Source organism: Serinus canaria, chromosome 2, assembly GCF_022539315.1.
Source record: "Serinus canaria isolate serCan28SL12 chromosome 2, serCan2020, whole genome shotgun sequence".
Taxonomy (NCBI): Eukaryota; Metazoa; Chordata; class Aves; order Passeriformes; family Fringillidae; genus Serinus; species Serinus canaria.
In genome coordinates this window covers 109,774,436-109,796,381 of record NC_066315.1, presented here as the reverse complement: position 1 = coordinate 109,796,381, position 21,946 = coordinate 109,774,436, and the positions used below count along the sequence as shown (strand labels likewise).

At 41.3% G+C, this 21,946-nt stretch overlaps 1 protein-coding gene across 8 annotated transcripts in view; it reads right to left on the bottom strand.

Moving 5' to 3' along the window:
- Nucleotides 1–3,799: 3,799 nt before the first annotated feature.
- MAPRE2 (microtubule associated protein RP/EB family member 2) overlaps nt 3,800–21,946 on the bottom strand; it is an 87,529-nt gene continuing 69,382 nt past the window's right edge. For 5 of the 8 annotated variants that reach the window (XM_050971131.1, XM_050971136.1, XM_050971135.1 and 2 more), the window contains 4 exons: nt 15,405–15,544; nt 10,905–11,063; nt 6,066–6,149; nt 3,800–5,938 (listed from right to left, as the gene is read on the bottom strand). In XM_050971131.1, the coding sequence (XP_050827088.1) occupies nt 5,867–5,938; nt 6,066–6,149; nt 10,905–11,063; nt 15,405–15,544 (455 nt within the window). In that variant the 3' untranslated portion in view covers nt 3,800–5,866. The remainder of the gene's footprint in view (nt 5,939–6,065; nt 6,150–10,904; nt 11,064–15,404; nt 15,545–21,946) is intronic. The other 3 variants (XM_050971134.1, XM_030237597.2, XM_050971137.1) reach the window with 1 other exon arrangement.

The window sequence follows — 21,946 nt, the reverse complement described above, 5'->3', positions numbered from 1 at the left end:
TAGTCTTTTCCTCACCTCATTTGAATGTGTGAAGACAAGAGAATGATCTCAGAAAGCTATGGGTACAGTAAAGTGTTTTTGAAATGTACAGTTTTTTCCCCATTCTCAGCATTGAGTCTCAGCTGACCTGTCAGAAATGTAGGCTTAATACAACAGCAGCTGGCCCTTCTATTTATTTTCTAGGCAGTAGCAAGCACATTGTTTATATTTCAGTAGCAACAAACAATATAGCCTACAAAGGTAAACAGCTGAAAATAAATTTGGCCAGCAAACCTTTGAAGATTTGCATATTTCTCTTCAAAACAAGTTTCAGTCCAACATCATCTACCAGTGTAAAATTCTAAACAAGTCATTATTTGCCTGTGAGCTTGAAGCAAATTCTTGTGGTTTTGAAAAAATGCCATAGGAAAAAGAAACAAGACTTTTTTTTTTTCAAACATTACATGTTTGCATGCAGATGTCAACTGCTGCCTTCATCTATAATACACGTGGGTTTTCTCTGTGCCTCGGAGAGGGAGTAAGAATTTGAGTTTCATGGCTTTTCATATGCTGCACTAGCCAGAGGGCTTTTGTGGCCTTGAAGCACTAATTAAACAATCTGTCCACTTCCCCAAGGTAAGCACAGAGGGATGTGATTGACAGCCTGGCACGTTTATTAACTATTTAACCATCTCACTTGTCAGAAGCCAGGTGGAAGTGCAGTTTTTGAGCTGCTGAGTTGAGTTTCCTCTTTTTCAGTTCTTAGACCATTTCTGTGGGTTTATCACTAGCCTGATCATTTTTGCACCCCAGTTAACTTACGCTTATATCAATAGTTCCTATTAATATTTTCAGCTGAGCCACTGGCAAGTTGTATGAGCAGCTTCAGCTTAAGCTGGTACTGCCTGTTACAGCAGTTACTCTACCACAACACCAGCAGGGCTGATTTTCCCTGGCAGCTCTTACCACAGGCACCAAGGGACAAGCCTGCACATCAGCTTCCCCCATTCACAAAGAAGAAATATTAGAAAGCTCCTTCAGGTTTGAAAGAATCCATGTTCCACCTACCCAACAAGCACATGGAGCGTCCCACCCCCCAAACAAACACCAGGTGAGTGACAGTTCAAGCAGCTCCAGGTGTGAGTCAGGCAGAGGGGACAGGTCATGCTGTAATGCTGGGTCAGAGGTTTTGCCAAGAGCCAGGCAGGGAAGGGAGGATGCCCTTTGGCACTACTGTGGTCCAGCACAGAAGGCATCTCCCAGGCTTTCTCCCCGCCAGTGTGGCAGCCATGCCCTTACCAGAGAACATGGGGTGTCCACAGAGGTGGACACTGTCCCAACTGTCCAAGGACTCCCCTGGAATAAGTCTGAAGTGTCTATTTGATGAGGTTTGCCAAAAAAGGTAGTTCTGACTGTATTTGTAGGGGAGTGATGAGTTTGATGTTGCTGCATGCAGCCAGCAGTCTCAACATTTGATGAAGTTAAATACTAAATGCAATACCTGATACACTGCCACAAAAGTATCTCCTGCTTTTTAAAGGCAGTTTGTATTTCACCTTTCCATCACAAGCATTGAGGAAACTCTGGTGAGAAAAAAATTGGGATACCATAAACAAAAATAACTCCAAATTGAATGTGGTCATATGGGAGAAACTCTGTGGACAGGCTCCCTTTTTCCACCTGTCTTGCACTTATTTAGGAAACAGCTGGAAATAAGGGTCACAGAAGCAGTGCAATTTGATGCCCTGGAATGGAGTACTTTGAAATATTCATTAAATGAAAGTATAAAACTTGAACTACCACAACCTGCCTGCACTTGTACCTTTCTAAAGAGAAAGTGAGTATCACTTTTAAAGGGCATTAAACTCTGGCCAGCTTTTTCACCTTCTATATGAAAACATGGCAAATAACTTTCTTTTTCCTCTTTAAAGCAATTTATCGCTACAATCTGTATAAAGACAAATATAAAAAGAGATCATGTATTGCACAGTGTGTATATTGAATTATTAGCTGTCGTAGATGACAACTAGTTCAATGAATAAGAAGAAAAATGCTTTTGCTCATCGGGCTGTACGGTCACAGATTTATTTTGCAAAGTCAGGTATGTAGATGATCTAACAGTCTAACAATACATTTTTTTGGTCACATTATGGCAGAAAGTTTTCAACTATCTGAATTGGAAAATATATATTTTTTTTTTATGCTGTAGAGCATTTGCACTAACCCAAGAACATGCCTTCTTCCCGGTCTTATGAGAAGCAACTAAACAAGAGCTGCTCTCCCAGGCTTGAACGCCTGGGTGGGAAATGGGCTCCTCTGGTCCCTGCTTCATCATTCCCTCCTTTGTCAGAGGTCCAGGGATATGTGGAGTAGCAGGGTACAGGCTGGTGGCTCACAAGAGAGTCACTTCAACACAGAGGAAAAGGGTCCTGGTCCAAGGCTCAGAACTCCTGTGCTTGAGCAGCAACTACTGCAGCTATAAAAGACCAGAGCTGTGAGAACTACAATGAATTTCCCCCCTTCTCTCCCAACAAAACCTCATACTTTAATCTAAAATCTAGGTGGCTTTTAGGTACTGCATTGAAGATTCATCCCTGAATATCTGGCCACTGTGAGGAAGCCCACGGGGAGCTTGGGTACTTTTCTGTAGTGCTCTTTTTGCCTCCTGGCTGCTGCCAGTTTTGCTTTGGACTGATACCCAAGGGAGTTAGCACTCCAAAATCTGAAAGCATTTAGCATAAAGAAAAATGTGCTGTTTACATGCACATACATACATACATGCATTTTCTGTTTTGATTTATAAAAGGGAATACAGTTGCTGAGCTCTTGGGGGAACAGATGCTATCCACACACACAGTGTAAGTAAGTGAACTTCTGGGTTTTTAAAGCAGCTGCCTTTTTCTTCCAGCTCCCATATGCAGCCCCGGATGAATCAAAAATATGTATTTAATCCAGAAAATTATTATTTTAGAATGTTCCGAATAGTCTCTAAAGCTAGACAGATTTTGACATATATTTTTTTATTAAATATGTAAAAAGATAAACGCAAGTCAAGTTATTCACATATTCAGACAAAAATCTACTCTATCATGCGACAGTTTGTGGATAATGTAAAATGACTGATACATCTGAATAAGACTTTTTTGTATCTATTATGCCATTACTTATCTATTTATAATTAACAATACATATGTTTACATTCCTTTCAGTTTACATTTAATATATAACCAAAGCTTTATGGTGTGCTATTTAGTAAAGGTAATTACAAATGCATATTAAAACCATAACAGAAGAATGGGTTACTCACAGGGGGTGGGGGGGAAGGACAACTCTTTCCCCTTTCAGAACACTGCTCTCCCCTCAGCACAGCCACATTTCTGGTGCCCCCAAAGAATTTCACTGCTCTGGCTCCCTACATCAGTCACTCCCCCCTTGATACAAGCAGTGATAGGGCTATGGTCCTCAGATCAGAAACAGGATGCAAGGAATTTTCAGGAAACGAAGTTCAGCTTTTTAATTTTTTTTTCATGTGTGCTTCAAAAGAGAGAAAAGAAGAGAGGCACAACAGCCTGGCTATGAACTGTCAGGGGAGCTCAGCAACCCCAACCATTTGCATCTTCAGAAAAATGTTTTCCCTTGAAGTGCTCTCCATGCACCTGCCCAAGTACTGGCAGAAGGATGAACTCCAGTAAGCAGAGACGTGATAATGAAATTAAGTTTATAGCCTGATCCCAAACTTCTTGCCCCATTCAGGAATCCCAAAAAGGTTAGAGGACATTCTGGAGTCTGAAAAAAAATTAGTAACTGCTCTTCAACAGTATTATGAAGAACTACTGTTTATTACAATGACAATTGTAATAAGTACATATGTTCTAATAAACACAAATACAACAAAAATGACAATTCCCCCATTTGTGGTGAATCTTGGAAATAATTCTTTTGGAAAAAACACGATTTTATAAACAAGACCTTATTTGTAACCAATTGAGAAGGGAGAGGAAAGCGCTGGCCTGCGGGTTGCAGTACTTTGATTTCATCACTGGGTAGGATGCGAGGTCAATACTGGGCGCAGGGCTGGAAACACTTCAGCCTGCAGGGTCCAGAAACTCTTCTGTTGTGCAGGGGGAGGATCAAGGAACTGTAAATACCTGTTCTGGTGCTCAACAGCATTTTATATATTGTTGGTGGTGCAACACAACAGCAGGGTTCTCTCATTTAACTAAGAGCCACTTAGCTGCAGAAGATTGATTAGGAATGGAAAACTGCATGTGCATGTGTGTGTGCGCCTGGGGGCTGATGCATTGGAAGCCTTTCTATGGAAGTATAGCTGGGGACCTAATGCTTTAGAAGCCTATGAACACCTAAAATGATTTAGATGTCCAATAGGCTGTGGAGTTTTTCAGTGAATGCCAATTGGGATGGGACTTCCACATACCTGCTAAATCAGCACAGCAAACCAGAACTCAGAAAATGAAGTGAGAGACCAGGAATACCAGACATTAAATAACCAGAGAGACTACAATGTGCAGTGGTAGGAGAAGAACAAGGAATGCTTTTTATACATCAATATACCTCTCCTTATAAAATAGCATCATTTAGAACATGGGACCACACTGGAAGGGAATGCTCCCACTGCAGACATCTCCAGTGCACACATGGTTCTGCACTACACTGGCCTTAAAGGAGGAAGGCCAGCCAAGAGCAGAACCAGCTCTGTGCCCTCAGTCAGATGGTCTCCTTCTGTGTGCCCTGTCTCCAGGAGGACTCCTCACTGCTTCTCCATGCTTTAGAAGCAGCCTTAAACTTGTGAAGTGTCCACCATCCACTTACAGGGGAGTCTGGGGTAGGGTTTGAGGCCAGTGCTGTTGCTGCTTCCCCCCATACTTTGCACTAGTGACCAAATTTTTGTCTTCTAGACTTGTATGGCTGGGGCAGTGGAAGGGGGAAGGAAAGCGGAAGGAAATGGCTGGCCTACTTTCTCCTTTTCTGACAAGTGGGAAGCCAAGGATGATGGTACAGACTGTGTCCTGCAGCTACATTTGTGTCAAGATTTCTCTCCTCCCTCAGCACTGAGCTCTGCAGAGGTAGAGCTGTGGCTGGAGGCTGGGACTGGATTCCTCAGAAAGGAAGAAAAGCTGGGAAATGTCTATTGACTAGTTAGGAAACTGGGAGGGTTTTCAAAAAGCTTAAGTGGATGTCTGTTCCTCCAGAAATCAGCCAAAAAACATACCATGCAGCTTTCTAACAAGCTTCCTAACGCAGGGGTTTTAATGTCCCAGTGAAACAGATGCTCTGCCTTCCATTTGTGAAGGCAGGAAAGGAATAAATGTGAGCAACACAAGCGTTTTCCTCCACAACACAATCTCATCGTTATGGCTTGAGTATGACATCCACTGTATCCCTTTATTTCAACTGTTTGGCCAAATCGATGCCCCAAGGCAGATGTACTAGAAAAATGCAAAAGCACCACAAAGTGAGAGACACAGCTAGTGGTACAGAACTCCTTGCCACACAAAATGCCAATATAAATATGTTAGAACAAGTTACAAGTGTATCATACTTAAGACAAAAAAGAAAAAAAAATAAATATATATATTTTTAAAGAGCAGAACAAATCTCAAGCAGCCAAGTGGTGACGTTGCAGTGATGTACAGTAGGTGATGTGGCCCTACAACCTCTTGGGAAGATACACTGAAAGAAGACGCCTGCAAAAGCATCTTGGCAAAGTATTGGTACAGAATGCAGTGGTTGGCTGGCACTCACTATGGTACATAAATGTTAATGGCAGACTGGGAGTGAACTGATTTCAAGTTTGAGGCCGCACATGTTCCATTCTCCAGAAGAAAGTTCTCACACAAAACGAAAATTGTCAGAGATGCTGCGTGAGTCAGTACTCATCCTGCTGCTGGGGCTGTTCATGGACTTGTTCTTCACCTTCATGCTCATCTGTGTGGCTCTCCTGTAGGGAGAAAAAGACCCCAAAACACTCTTCAGCAGAAAGCATTCCGCACGTAATCTTGCCCCGTGGTGCTCACTGTAGCATAAAACTTAATTTTCATGCAAGGAAGTACAAAATGAGCTGTTACCTGAGGAAAGCAGCATCTCATAAAATTATATTGAAATGTACTTTCTTTACTTCTAATTGAGGCATATGCAGTACTGGTAATTCCCTAGAAAAAAAGTCAGCTTTCAACATTGCTATCTGTTATCTGTTCCGGTGAGTGAACGAACACTTTGAACAGTTAGACAGTGGTATGCCAACAGTTAGATCCTGTACCATAGCATCCTGATGTCCTCCCACTTTCAGCTTGTCCAAGATTTTCTGAACCTGTCTGCTGTAGTTTTCACACAATCTTTACTCAAGGTTTAAATCACTAAATGGACAAGACACTTTTACTATCACCTGCTTGAAAAATTCAACACAGTCTCCTTTTTGAGGTCAGGCATATTACTTTCCCAAAATTTTTACTTTTCCCATGCCAACTCCCATAGACTTGCAAACACATTTTCTGGGGGAGGCTGGGGCGAAGAGCCCCGTATTCATTGGCTTATAGAGCTACTGTAAAAAGCACTAATTACTGAGTAATCACTTCCCATTGTTTTTATGCTCAGTATTATCCAAAGCTGTCTCTCTGAATATACATTCCCACTGGAAGATGAATCCCTGACACAAGGAAAGGCTGTATCCTCACTGCAGGTGACACCAGTTCTGAACAACTTTCAAATTACAGGCAACAGGCCTAGTATCCTGAGTTGACCTCAATGTTATCTGAGCTCAAAAAGTCTGGCTGACTTTTCGAGCATCCCTTCTGGACTGCCATTAAGCACAGCTGCATTTACAGCTTTCCTCTCAAGTGCTTTCCATCTTTCCACAGCATGGTTCACTGAAGAGATCCTTCTTGTGTATGCTCTGCCCTGCATTAGTACTGCTCTGCCCTAGGCAGTTCCAAAGGAAAACACTTTTCCAGCACACTGAGCTGCCATTCAAAACCCAGCATCCCCAGTGGGCTCCCTCTGCAGAACCTGCCTGGCTCCCTAACTTTTGTTAGAAGCAAGCAGCTTGAACAACAAACTTTAACAAATTGCTACTGCTAAGTTTTCAAATTTGAGGCAAAAATCAAAAGAAAAGAAAGGCCATCATTTTAGTTTCCCCACAATAGTCAGAGCAGCTTATGAAACAAACTAATTCCCTCCTGGCAGTAAAATATTTATCTAAAGTGGAAAAGCAGAATAAGGTTCCTAATATTTGAAACAGCCCAATTTCAATTGAAAGCAAGCTTTCTATCACTCAGGTGCCATTTTCAGGTACAAGTCACACATCAGTCAGGGCAGCTGAAGTTAAAGCATGTTTTGGCCCCTTGGGGGAAATGATGCCCTTATTACATACAGCAGGTACATCACGTCAAAACAGTTTTGTGAGCAGTATCTAAAAGCTGCAGCTCCTGTGATGGGCTGCAAGGGTGCAGGATGTGCAGAGAACAGGAGGTTCACAGGGAGCAGCTGACAGCTGGGAGAACGTGACCCTGCCCTGCGGGGTGAGAAAACTGAAGCTTCTTCAGCTGCAGTGAGTGATGCTGTCTTAACCCCATCTGTCCTGACCCTCCTTCTGTACTGAGGTGACCTGCTCTGGACTGCACATGCTCCACAGCCCCTATGGATGATGAGATGCACTGGTAGAAAGCCCACTTGAGCAGACTTTATGGGCCATGTACGTGCTTTCCTTGCATCCGTACAATAGGAAAAGCCTCTAAGCACAGGGAGTGGGATCTACTCCACAGCTCTGAAGAGGAGTGGTGGCCCCTATTTTGTCAGGTTTATCTTGGATGGAAATAGTGGATCCTATAATGTAACTACCTCAGAAGTTGTTCTGAGACCTGGGACATGTTTTTGAGTATGTACAGCTTGTACAAATACATGAAATGGGAACCATAAGAGTCCAATTACATTGGGACTGTGGAATCTCATTGAACAGCATCCCCTAATAAGGAAAGTAGAGGAAGATCAATTTAGAGCATTTATTTCTGGCTTGAGCCACATGACCATGTCTGTCTCCCATGTTGAGAGTTGGTCTCTTTTGACCTTTAGATCTATCTGCTTCGAACTATCCAGGTGTGCCTGTAGACTGAAGAGTTAGACTATGAAAACCTGGTGTTGGGGAGGGTGGGGGCCTTTTCCAAAAGTAGGAGCAGATCTAGAAGCTGCTAGAGCAGAAAGTTATCAAACCAGCTGCATTTTGAGCAATTGCTCTCGGAAACTGAGCAGAGCAAGTGAATACCCAACCTCTGATGAGCAATTCTCCCAACTTCTACATGAACTGAACCACAAGAGCCTGTGCAGGAAAGTAAAAGCATTTCTACATGACCAAGTGCTTTACACACTGAGAGCTTGAAAAGTAGGGGCCACATCTCTCCACCCCTCACTGTTCTCTGGCAACTTTGATGTTTTTGATGAAGGAGTAGGATTTCAAATGACCAGTTCATAACAGAAATTTACAAAGGTCTACAGACTGACCAGGCAAATGTTAAATGACATGTAGAAGATATGACATCCCTCTTACTTAAGCAGAGACATAATGATGAGGTTTAAGCAGAACCCTAACAGGGAAAAGAGAAGAAAGGTTCTAAAGAGAAGCTAAAGAGAAGGAACCAACTAGATTGATATTTGCGCTGCTCAAACTCCCCGAAAGAAAGAAAGAAAGAAAGAAAGAAAGAAAGAAAGAAAGAAAGAAAGAAAGAAAGAAAGAAAGAAAGAAAGAAAAAGATCTTGTTTAGTCTTAAAAATTTCTGTTACTGAATTAAGCAAAACAGAAGCTTAGGAGCTAACATGACTGAAACTACACTATAAACGGAAATTCTGAGATAAATAATTACCCCACTCCCCACCTCAAGACATGAACCTGATCAAAATCTCTTCAATGCAATACTACAATAATCAAACACCAGGGGAATGATTCTTTGAGAGACTGAACTCTATACTTGCATTTTGAATCATTCTGCACACAATTCACCTAACAGCCTCACTAAGGCCTGACTAAGAAAGCCTAACTGCAGTTACCAAGGGATTAACCTGCAAAATACTGCAAGATAAAGAATTTAACTTAGGAAAAATTTATTACAGAGGCAGAGAGAAGAAAAAATCCCCCAGATCTGAAGGGCAAAGCAGGGCAATAAGAGAGTGAAGTCCAAAACTAAAAAGCAGGCAGGATCTGAATCAGCACTAAGCTACAGTCTTTGGCTTAGTGCTAATGCATTTGGGTCTTTCCTCAGCAAGTCACAGTCCATCTGTTAAGCTGAGGAGATCAAGCCTCCCACCAAAAGGAAAAAAAAAACTGTGTGAGGAATGGCCTCTGCATTCCTCTCTGGAGGAGCAGTGTTCTCCTGCTGCAGTGACACACCCATTCTCCAACAGCAACCACATTTTAGATGAAAGCACAGTTGTATGTAGCTCACATGCAGGCATGGATGATGATTTCAACAGAGAGAGGCTTGGAGGGAGGAAGCAGATAAAACACTGGGAAATAGACTGAAGTAGAACATTTTGTAATGTGCTCTGCCAATAAGGAAAACTGCAGAAGGAAAAGCAACAAACACATTCCTTGGTGTGGAACCACTGCTATTTAAGCTAACAGACAGATAGATGTGGTAGGGGTATAGGGAGAAGAGGGATTTTTCTGGCTTTGTTTTATAAATAAATCACTGCTCTTGAATCCAGAAGACATTTTCTCTGACCGCTACATATATGTAACACTTTTACCCTGTTATCACATGCCTGGGGCAAATTTGTCTTATTGTTTATTCCCGTGAAAATAATAGTTTGCTCCTCCTCTCCTCTTCACTCTGCACTGCTGAACAAATCCTCTTTCCCTTGTCACTTCTCATCTGAGCAGTGGCACCTGTTAGCTTCTAACTGGTGGTTCTCTTGCACCTAACTTTCAAACATTTAGGCCCTACGTTAGCCTCTTTTAGTAAAAGTATGTTGAATTAGTAGTTCCTTCAGCACTAGTTTTGATATAAAACTGAGTCAGCTGACTGCTGCTGCAACAGCTTTCTGGGAGCAGATGTAAGAACAGCCTATGGTACCACAGTGCTGCCAAGGGATTAAGTCGATGCTTGTACTTTCTGGAGCCAAAGCCTTCCTCCACTGGTGCCCAAAGGGTCAATTGTCAGTACAATCTATACAGGGATTTGGTTAACTTGAATGGGAATAGTTCAGCTAAATCTCCACTGAATCATTATCCCTGAATGTCTCTGAGGAATTTAACCAGCACCCTTTGCAGCTTCTTGCTTTGTTCAGTGTCTACAGCATTAAATCTAAGATGCAATGAGATTCTTGCTTAATCTTGCAGACAATACACTTCTGAAATTTTGCTAATAGAGGATTATTTGGTTTGCACAAGGAAGAATTTTTCCTATAGCAACAGGATAAAAAATGCTAAAGAGCATTATCTTTGTAGATATAATTATGTATTTGGCAACCTGCACCACACATATTCCAACACTGCCACATGGGCCAGAGAAGGTTCACAGCTGTAGACAGTGAACACCATCTCTGCCAGAATTTAAAAAAAACATGAGTAAAAGACTTCATGCACATAGGGGAAACACGAAAAAAAACAAAACTGAGGCTCAGAACCACATGAAATCAATTTAAAATTGTGAAAGACCCTTCCCTTTTGATAAAGCTCAGCAAACCCAGAATACAAAACCTACACTGAAGCAGTGAAAAGCAACAAACCTACCGAATCCTCCCCCCAAGCTAAAACGTCTGTTGTTTGCAATTTCAAATGCAAACCTCCTTTTTGGGGAGGAGTCACAGGAATCCTAGCTGCAGTTCTAAATACAGGATATGACCCAATACTACACCAATAAATTTTTACTCAATTGAGCTTATTTTGTTGAGATAAAAACCATTAAGCTTCAACTTACGTGTTCATCTGAAGCATAAAGGACTTCCATTAGCCGATTGACAAGGTCATTATTCTCTCCCCCATGTTCTTGGCAGAGAAGTTCAATCTCCCTTAATTTGCCAAAGTAGAAATCCCTTTCCTTCTCCACACCTTCAAGTGCAAGTTTTAATGAATGTACCTGCATATAAACCAAGATGCATCAGTTGAGGTGCACTACAGACAAAAGAACACAGTCTAAAATTTGGTATGTGAAACGATCTTAAATACATATTTGATTTTATAGCTTAAAATGAAGTTTTCTCTCTGCAGTGCTAAGTTGAACCTTGCCCCACTACTCCCCCTGGATACATCTTAACCTTGATCCTTAAAGGTCAATTTTCTCAGCACTCTTTTGAACTGAAGCTCAAAGCAGAAGTGCAGAAATCAGGGCTACCTAAGCCATGTCTCCTAACAGGATTTCCAGAAATGTCATGCAGTGGTAACTAATAAAACTTTCAGCTCAGTACTTGCGTTATTTTGCCTGGACAAATGCGTAGTTGTTGGGAAACCTACAATATCTCTTTGCCTAAAAATACATTGAACTAGCAGAGGATGGAAATAGTCTAGTTGGGAAATAAAAAGGTCCTCAAGTTACAAATATGCTATTGCTGTGCTGGTTTTCCATTTCTACTGTTCTGCCTCCTCACTTACCACATTTTACAAACCTGTGTTTCAGCTCTCTGCTGCCATGACTGGGTGCACCATGGGCTACCTGCTCTGACTGATGAGCTGTTTCTACCAACAATTCTCTCAAATGCCAGGTACCTTTCTCCTTGCAACCTTGTTCACAAGAGTCTTCAAACTATGCTGTCAGCCTCAATTTCACCACTAGGACTGCAAGTAATTAATGGGCAACGTAGCTGTTAATGATTAGGCTTTGTATAAATCATGACAGATGCTGCAAATATATTTTTATACATACATATTTTTAAAAGAAAGGGTTTGTGGGAGCATAACATATAAACTTCTGTCTAATGGGGTATATGTAATCAGGATAACATCTAAGTGGCTTGGAAATTCAGAGGACTGCAGCGTATAAACCAACAGAAATAATCACAGATAAAGCTGTCTACAGTAAACACACTGACCACAATCACATCCAATTGCAGCCAAATTAACATTCACATTTTAAAGCCCGTAATTATACAAATGATTTTCTAGATAAAACATGTTGAATAAATTAAATCATATCAGACTACATTTCAGTGAACTGATATGATTTAATAGAAACTTCTGTGTCGCCAATTCTACTGCAAGTTAATTTATTTCCTTCACTAGTAACAACACCAGCAGAGTTCAAACAATGCTTTGATAGCCTACAAAATCCTTTCAGTTTGTTTTTCCATGACTGCTGGGCTGGGGATGCCTTTTTCTGACCTTTGATTGCACTCTCAAAGGCATCAAGCAGCAGAACTGACCTGTTACCAGAGCAGGATCTCAGGGCACCTCATTTATGCACTAATTCATTTCTGACCAGCTGTCTAAGTGTGACACTCGAGTCTTTCTGAACCCATTATGGATATAATGACCAGTCACCTTAAAATTAACTATTTTTTTACAAAAGTAGGAATAGCAAAATGAAACAAGAGTTTACAATAGTCTGGTCTATAGATGAAGACCTCATACTTAGGACGTGCCTTCTGGAACTGCCACAGCATATTGCTTGAGAGCAATGCCTGAATCCAGCTAGAATAAGAATGTAACTGCTTCCAGATCTCTTGCTCTGTGCCTGCTAGAGCTTGGGAAAACAATGAACTTCAGCTGAAAAACTGGCAGCTAATAACTGAGACTATCTCCCCTTCTGACCTGTTTACTATGAAGGCATTCTCCTCTTTTCATTCTCTCACATTCATGCTGTTTAAAGAAACAAAATCATTAAACTATGAACATATGCACAGACTTAATTAACTAGTGTATATCGTAAACATTGCTATAACTAAACTAGATATGCTTCCCTTCAGTTCCAGCTACCTGTCTGTGCCACACAAATCCATATTTCTTCAGACACTCTGCACATCTGCATCCTACTTTTTCCTTCCATAAGCATGCCAAAAGGCTGACACTTGAGGAACAGCTCACGTCAGCTCCCATCAGCTCCCATGCCCTATTTCTGGACTGAAAGCACCCCTCTGCAACCCAGTTAATGGGTGCCAAGGCAGCAGTTCCTACTGACTGGACTTTTCTCTGATGGAACTTACGGTACTATGAATACTCACAGGGCTGCAGAGCCAGGCTGCAGATTAGGGCCAGCTGTAGGCAAAAAGCCACAATGGTGCTGTTTTCAGAAACTACATGTATATCAGCACACAGCTAAGAGTTCCTGGGACCATTCTCCACCTGTAAAAATCCCTGTCTGTATGCAATAGCCCCTGGTTTGTGTTATCACCTCAGATGCACTCAGACACTATTTGGGAGAGAGCCATTTCAATGCCATGGGTAATCAAGTTCTAGTGCAGAGTGACACTCCCTGGAATTTAATTTTGGAGTTTAATTTACTGGCACAGTTTGAAGATGATTTTAAGAGAAACTTTAAGATTGTAGGGAGCCATTAACTGGCAAATATTAGGGATGCTTACAATTATTACAAATAGCTCATTAAACTACACTATGGTAAAGCATAGTGCACAGACATCCCCACTAATTAAACTTTTCTACCAGTTGCATGGAAGCTCAGATGTTTCCATCTCCCTCAACTGCTATCCATGAAAGGAATGAAAAAACTATTAGAGCCACATAGGACCCCAACATCCAAGACACAATTCAGCACTTCTTACTTAAAATCTACACAGAAACACAGTAGTGGTGGCTGCTGCCCTCATCTCCACAACTGCTGCAGAGTAGTAAAAACCAGGCAATTTGGCTCTTGCAGCATGTTCACACTGGGGGTCAGGAAAACCTGGCTCAGAGCTGCTTGCAGCATAGCTTTTTTGGCTTGTGTAATATTGCCAGGGTTTACAAGTATCCATTAGTGGGAAATGAGATAACAAATGCTGTCAGCATTAAGAAAAAAAGCCTTCCAGACCATTCTAGCTAGATGATATCTCTTAAAAACTAGCTAGTAAGGAATCAGTTTTTCATATCCTCAAAATTTCTTTGGTGATGGGGGAAATCATCAGTTTTCTTTCCTTTATATTTGCATATAAAGCTTAAGGTTTTTCACACATGGAACGTGCTAGAATATGTTAGCAGTGGATGTGATAGTGACTGTCTATTTCAGTAAAGATCAAATGTTTCTATGTTGCTCAGATGCCAACCAACTCTTCCTCCTGAAGCAAACACATTCTGACTTCTGAGTACAAACCTTGCGATTTAAGTTGCATTAAACTGACATTTGAACTCCGCTCGACACTGATTAAAAAAAAAAAAGGATTCCATGAAAAATATATAGATCCATTCCCTGTGAAACATTCCAAAACTTCTCTGTTACAGCAACAAGCTAGAGCCCATCTGGAAAGCAGGAGGATCCCGTTGTGCCCTGAACCCACAGAATGCCATGTCTGGGATGTGGCTATCCATCCACCACTTTTCAGTGAACAACTCATCAAAAACAAGCAAGCAATGCCCCAGCAAACTGAAATCATTGTTGTTCAGGTCAATGAAAGTCTGAAACTGAAATGCCTTTAACTGTGGAAAATTATACTTGATCCAGAATAATGACTGCTTCCTGAATGCAGCTGCCAGGAACACTAAAATACAAGTTTTTTCCTTTCCATTTTCCCTCACCAAGGACAAATACAAGGATCAGGCCTCATATATAGTAGTGGCATTTACACCATTCTGACTTAAGCCAGATGCAGGTATTTACTCTTGTCCAGTGCAGGCACTCTTACAGCTCAGAAATAAGAGAATGGTATAAAACTCCAGAGCATAAACAAAAATGAAGCCCTTACATTCCTAACATTACAGAAATTCTGAACTTTTTCAATTATATCACAAAACATTATTTGTAATATAACTAAGTATTCTCAGAAAGGTAGATTGCATTTTTAAATAAAAATGGCATGTTATCTTCTTTAACACCTTCCTTCCAGAAAGCAAAGCACAATGCTCTAGACTCACTTTAACTGCAAATCTCTTAACACCTTGGTATGACAAAACAAGCTTCTTTTCTCCACAGTGGCACATTAAATGATTTATTTTAATTTAGTAATACACAAGAGCAAAGACACTATTTGGATTTTTCCTATCCAGGTGAAATAAAAGATATATTTCAACATCTAATAAAATTACCATGCTTCAGCAAGACTTACCTGTCACTCCTAAGATCATAATTTAAAAATACTGGCAAAAACCAGTCATCTCTGACAGACAATATTTTTTACAATAAATCTCTTCTTTTTTTATTTCTTTCCAGCTGAACTATTTCCACTTTTTGTCCCTTTGTAATTCTGGAGAGCATCATTCATCAGAAGACAATATTAGATTTCATGCCTGCTTGTGACAATGAATGCATCTACTTTTGTGCCTAAAGCAAATTTACCTGTTCACTGAGCTGTATGACTTGAGTTTCCAAATCTTTATCTGATTTGGATGCTGAGCTGCTTGGTGTAGCTTTTTTTGCTGAAGATGGGCGAGAAGGTGTTGATCCTGGTTTAGAAGCTGGACTGGATTTAGCAGCACCTGAAAAACACAGTAAGTAAACATTAAACAAGATTGATCTCTGTAATAAATGCATTCCTATTAACCTGGTGCTGAAACACAAGAATTGATTTTACAGCCATCCATCCTCTCTCTTGCTTCAAGGTGACAGTAGAGGAAATTCCATTGCTGTTGTGCCTTGGGAAAGGAAAAACCACATTTCCTACCAATCTGAGTCTGCTACTGAGAGTGAGGCAACTCTAAAACCAAAATAAACAACATCACACCAGGAATAAAAATCTCCCTTAGATCTGAGCAGCTTTCAGCTCAAAAAAAAGATGCCTTTAAGAGAGCATTCCCCCAGCCCATTACTTAACATACACAGCTATCCTCAATTTCCCTGGAGAAAGACAGCTGAAATAAAGTCAGCTAAACTGGCTCTGTGCTTTTTTCATTTTCAAATGTAAACCACCCCGAGACAAGGGCATTGAAACTCAGACAGAGCAGAATTAAACCCATTGGTGAACTCACAGTTGGCCACAGTGACCAGAAGATGTGTTTTGATATCCTTAGATTTTCCTATTTCTTTTTGATTACTTGTGCTGCGAAGCTGCCAGAATATGGAGCAGCATCTTCACCAGCAAAAATGACAAGTAATGAGTGCATACTCAGTAATGAGTGCATGACTCTTTTTCCACAATGACTTGGCACATAAATGCCCAAGCAGAGCAATAGCTGTGTGAAAGGGTTTGCAGTGCCTTCACAGGAACCTCCCAGGCAGCTCCTCACGCCTTGCTCTGCCTCTCCAGCTTTCATCTCTTGATGCTGGCTGTTCCATACAGTCAGCCCAAACACGAGTGCTGGCTCACAGCTCTCCCCCTGCCTCAGCTCCCACAAGCACTGCACTCTGCCTTGGCCTGTCCTTTATTCCCTCCAACAAGGAATAAATTTGAGATGCACTGAAGGGACATCTGATACTGGTTTGGTTACAAACAGAAACCCAGCCTCTCTCTGGCCTCTTTCATTTATTAAGCAGGCAGGCAAGTGAATCAGAGGTCCTGCTCAGCAGCACCCATGTTCATCACTGATTCCTACAACAAGCAAAACACAGTTGTCCAAACGTGCTGAAAGGCTCCATGCCATCCTCCACCATCAAATGCTGTCAGTTCTGAACCCTGAGCCACGCAGGAGACAGCCCTGATCCAGCAGGCACCCAGCTCCCAGCTGAGCTCTGAGCTTGCTGCTCACCAGTTCCAGAGGGATTTTGCCCAGGCTTTCTCAGCAGCCACCTTCTACCCCACACCTCGCCAGCTGCTCCTCCCATAGGATTACTTGATTTATGGCAAACCACAAATTGTTCTAAGTTGTCATTTCCACAATGCATTCCCAGTGTCAGACAATGTTATAATAAAGCAATTCTTTGTGAAACCAATGTATTTTAAAAAAGCCATTACTAGGAAGAAACTGCAAGGAGGCAGGGAGAGGATGAGCAGCCTGTGGGGCTGTCCATATGCCCCGACTGTGGAGCTCAGAGTCTCACTGACCTAGAAGTGTGGCAGTGGTGCATTGGAGGAGCTGGAAAGTGATGGGGAAGGAGAGCAGCAATGGGTTATTTAACCAAGCTTAAGCTTTCCTGATTTAGTCACAGGCCTCCCTCTGAAGAAAGAATCTCCTCCCACCCCAATGGATAACTCTGTATTAACTGGGTCACCTAAAGCCAACAGAACACAAACAAACAACTTGATAATTTGGTTAGCATGTGTAAACATTGCTGTGCAAGACAGCCATCCTCCTTTTCTATGCTCTTTAATATAAGACAGATAAGGAGGGGGGGGAAGCAATACTGGTGGGGTTTTTTTGTGGTTTTGTTGTGGGTTTTTTTTCCCTTTTGTTGGGTGTTTTTTATTTTGGTTTTGTTTCTTTTAGAAACTGGTGACTCCAATAGCTTCCATGCCTGTTGCATACACAAACTCTTCTCTAGCAGATTTCAGATATAGTACACAGGCTTGCTAAAGCTGGGAAAATTCAGTGTTGTGTATATTCTGAAATGAGACTTTTTCACATCATACTTAGATCAGCAAAGAATAAAGAATTTGTTGAAAAACATTATTAATGCCAAGATCTTTTGCTGCTATTTTTCTTTATGAAATTGCCTAAACTTTACCATTCTGCCTTCAATGCTTTCAAGGTTCAGCCCATAACATTACTAAGTAAAAATCAGCTGGTTTAGAGCAGGATTGCTAAAATGTTCTCAAAGCCAGGAAAATAATTTTCATTTGGATTAGCAGATGAATGGAGTAAACTAGTGTCAAAATATGCAATAAGGACACACACATGAAATAAAATCACTTTAGCATTCTAGTTGGGTCTCAAGTTATTTAATGACCAATGCATCAACATTTACTTCTTATTGTATTCTACAACCACAAGATGCAGGTTCAGGGTATCAACTGAAAAGTAAATGCTTTAAAGTTGGCCCAGAGAGAGCTAAGGAAAGAGCAGGCACAAACATTTGATCCCCAGGTATTCTCTCTAATTTGCTGCTGAGGTGCCCTCCCAGAGCATGCTGAGAAAGCCTCATCCCCAGTGCCTGCAGCACTGACATGTGGCATTGTATTCTGCCCTCCTTTGAAAACAACAAAGCCCTTTGGATTTCTACAGCAAAGTGCCACTAAGCTCTATAAAACATATTCTTTTCTTTTTTATAAAGTCCAGACAAATCAAAAGAAATCAACTTTTGCTCCACTGCTCAGGATCAGCTCTTAAATGACTACAATATTTCAATTTTAGTAACACAGATAAAAACCAGTTACTAGGAGGTATCAGCAACAGCTTAATTTCAACAGAGAACATTTAGGGATTTCTAATTTAAAATTTCTTGGAATGACAAAAAGGCTATACTGCACATTTATTCTAAGGTATCAGTTTTATAATCAGCCCAGAAGTAAGTTTCCATTCTACCAGAAGCCTAATTTCATAAAATAATTAAAGGATGCTGGTTGGTAGGGTAATGCAAAGTACTTCAAACAGACAGATAACTAAACAGAGACAAAGGATCTTGATAGACTTAATAACTTGGTGTTGAGCAATGGATTTGCAGTCAATTAGTGCAATAATGGAATAACTCCTAATGCACTGCTCAGAGGGACTACATGACCCAAGCAGTTTAAATCCTTTCCAACATAATTTCTTCCATGAAAATATTTATATATGACCCATTCATACATTCTGAGAAAGCACAAAATTTTATACAGGTATTTTAGGTTAAAAGTATCCAATAATCATCTTTTTTTCCCTGATCAGTGAGAGATTTGTATTGTAATCTGCAACATAACTGTTATTAATTCCTCTTCAGGCTTACTGCTGATGTTCAAATAGAAATGCAGGGCCCTTCCCTGGAAAGGAACATCCCCATGTGCCAAAACATGCTGGCAGCCAAAAGACTGGAAAGCACTGTGGCAGAAAAGGATGTGGGGGTCCTGGTGGACACTGAGCTGAGCATGAGCCAGCAGAGCACCCTCCAGCAAGGAAGGCCAGCAGCCTCCTTGGGAAGAGCACCATCAGCAGGCAGAGGGAGGTGGTTCTCCCCCTCTAGTCAGCACTGGAGAGGCACATGAGGAATGCTCGGTTCAGTTCAGGGCTCCCCAGGACAGGACAGACATGGATGAGCTGGAGAGAGTCCAACAATGGGCCACAAAGACTGAGGGAATGGAGCACCCCACTCACCAGCCAAGTCAGAAAGCTATGTCTGTTCAGCCTGGAGAAGAGAGGCTTCAGGGGGCATCCTACCTCACCTCAAGGGAAGGTGCAAAGAAGGAAGGAAACAGGCTCCTTTCTGTGATCCCCACAGGATGGGAGGCAATGGGCACAAAATGAGACCCAAGAAATTCCATTTAAACATAAGAAAAAAACTTCACTCTGAGGTGAAATACTGGAACAAACTGTCCAGAGAGGTTGAGGAGTTTCCAGCCTTGGAGATACTCAAAATGTGACTGGATATGGTCTTGGGCAACCAGCTCAAGGTGACCCTGCTTTCAGCAGATCTGTTTGACAGGATGATCTCAGAGGTGTCTTCCCACCTCCACTGTTCTGTGAGAACTTCTGTGACAGCATGCTCTGATTTTAGGTCAGTGCAGGGTTCCAATTAGAATTTTTTGTAAACAGTGTTGCAGCTGTTTCAATTAGCACCTAGAGAACTTTTTGTACCTGCCCACATAACACTAGCAGGGATGAGAAAAGTCAATTCACAATTGAAAGACAAATTATTCTGTTCTTTTACTGAATTAAGATGAGCCAGCTTTGAAATGCATTTGAGGTTTCCATCTGTGGTACTCCAGAAACAATTACTACTTTTTTTGTAAAAAAACCCCATAATTAAATGTATCCCACGCAGTTTCAGCTTCACTATTCTTCTTTTGCTAAATACCTAAGTTCTACAAACAGATGCAAAATTCTGCAACATAAAACAGTGGATGCTGGCACCGTGCAGCTTCGGGTACAAAAAAGCTGTGCTGCAAATTCCAGTTCTCTTTACATCACAGACACAGTCTTGTAACAAGAGACCTACTTAACGTTTAGAGAGAAATCTTCCTTGAAGCTATATGAGTAATTAGTATGCTGTTAAATATTTATGCAAAATTTCAAGGAAACACGTGCATGAATACAGTGTGGACGTGCACAAGGAGAGTGTGGAGAGCAATGGAAGCCCTGAGCAAGCACAAGACTTGGCTGAGCCCACACAACCACTCCTTCAGTGGAATTTGGGAATCACTCACAGACTATTTTAGTCAAATTAAAGGACTTCATAAAATGAATATTCCTGACTCATACCACAGGAGAAAAACCAAACCCAACAAGAGGCCACAGTAATTTCTTCACAAGCTGAAGAAAAACTCTCAACCCGCTTAAACCTAGAGAGCGAGACCAGCACATTAATTAATATTCACACACCCTTATTATTGTAGCCAGACCAGGACACAAGAAAATGCTCAATTTAGGGACACTTAATGAAATAAGCAATGACAAATGATAATTAATGGGAATTAAATGACCTCAGACAAAAATCTGACTTGACTCCGAATTCCAACATGCTGCAGTGCAGCTGTCCTAATTATTTTGTGGCATTACCTTCCCCTGGCTGGTAGGACCCTTCTGTCCTCTCAGCCCCTCAAACTTTCACTGCTGCTGGTCCAGTACAGCCTGGTGAGCTCTGCATTCATCCTCTCTGCCACACAGCTGGCAAAGAGAAGTGTGTATGAGTACTTGAAACTTTCACAATTTCAAGAGAGCTATCCAAGTAAGAAAATCCTATGGAGGCCACCTGTTAAATGAAAAAGTTTTACTGGTGGCCTGACTGCCTCAGTTTGTCTTTAATACAAAATTTGATAGAAGGGAACTAACCAAAGCCTTTCCCCCATCAAAAATGAAGACTTTAGATTTAAAATAACCAATATTTATTTATTATTTAAAATAATCAACAACTGAATTCCGTTTCTTCTCAACTGAAACCTCTATTTGCTCTAGAAATGTCTTTAAGTATGCAAACATTTATCTTCAATGGATAGAACCATTCCACAGATTCTATGCATTGAAGGTTCTTCTTCCATTCCATTCTCCTTCCAACAGAACAACACAATTTAAAATTTCAAGTGCTCTTAAAAACCTGTGCTTTCTAAAATCTCGCTGTCTGCTTAGCTCTAAGGAGAAAGCAGTCTCAAAAGGAAAATCTGAAGAAAATCTGCAAAGAAATGAATGTTGGAAAAGGAAAGAATGTGCAACATTTGTGCAACACAGACACTCAGACCACACCCATGGTACACTGAAAATTAAATAGCCATTTTCACCACTGCTTTTCCAAACACAATCATCTTTCTTGAAAAAAGGCCCTGGCTCGCGCACTGCAAGCACGTTGTCTCCTGGTCTAAATTCTCAAGCTCAGTGGATTTAAAAATTAAATTCTCCTCATGCTGGCAGGGAGATGTGTCTGTATTACAGCTGAGCCACTTTACCTCCCAGGCCGGCGCTGTCACTGCACATGCTGTTCCCCTCGGTTAGTACAATTCCTTGGCCTTGTATGAACTAGGGATGAAAACACTCTCAGTTTGTGACCCTGCTGCTCTTTCCATCTCTAGCTCTGCCACGTTGTCCTGGAGGACTGCACCACAGCGAGCAGAGATTGCCATTGCCAGCACCTACTGCCTGCCACTGGGGAAAAAGGTAGCAAATCTTGGTGGAAAGCAAAAAAAAAAAAAAAAAGCATTAGGAGTTCTCCAGTCTCCTGGGAGTTCTAATTGTATCACTAGCTGCTAAAATAAAGACCGGACTCGCTGAGTATTTTTATCCCTCAAAATTAATTTACAGCACATCAGTCACAGCAGGATATACTGTTTCCCTACAGAAAATCAGTATTCCTCTTGTGCAATTGGCTTTTCAATGGCACATTAT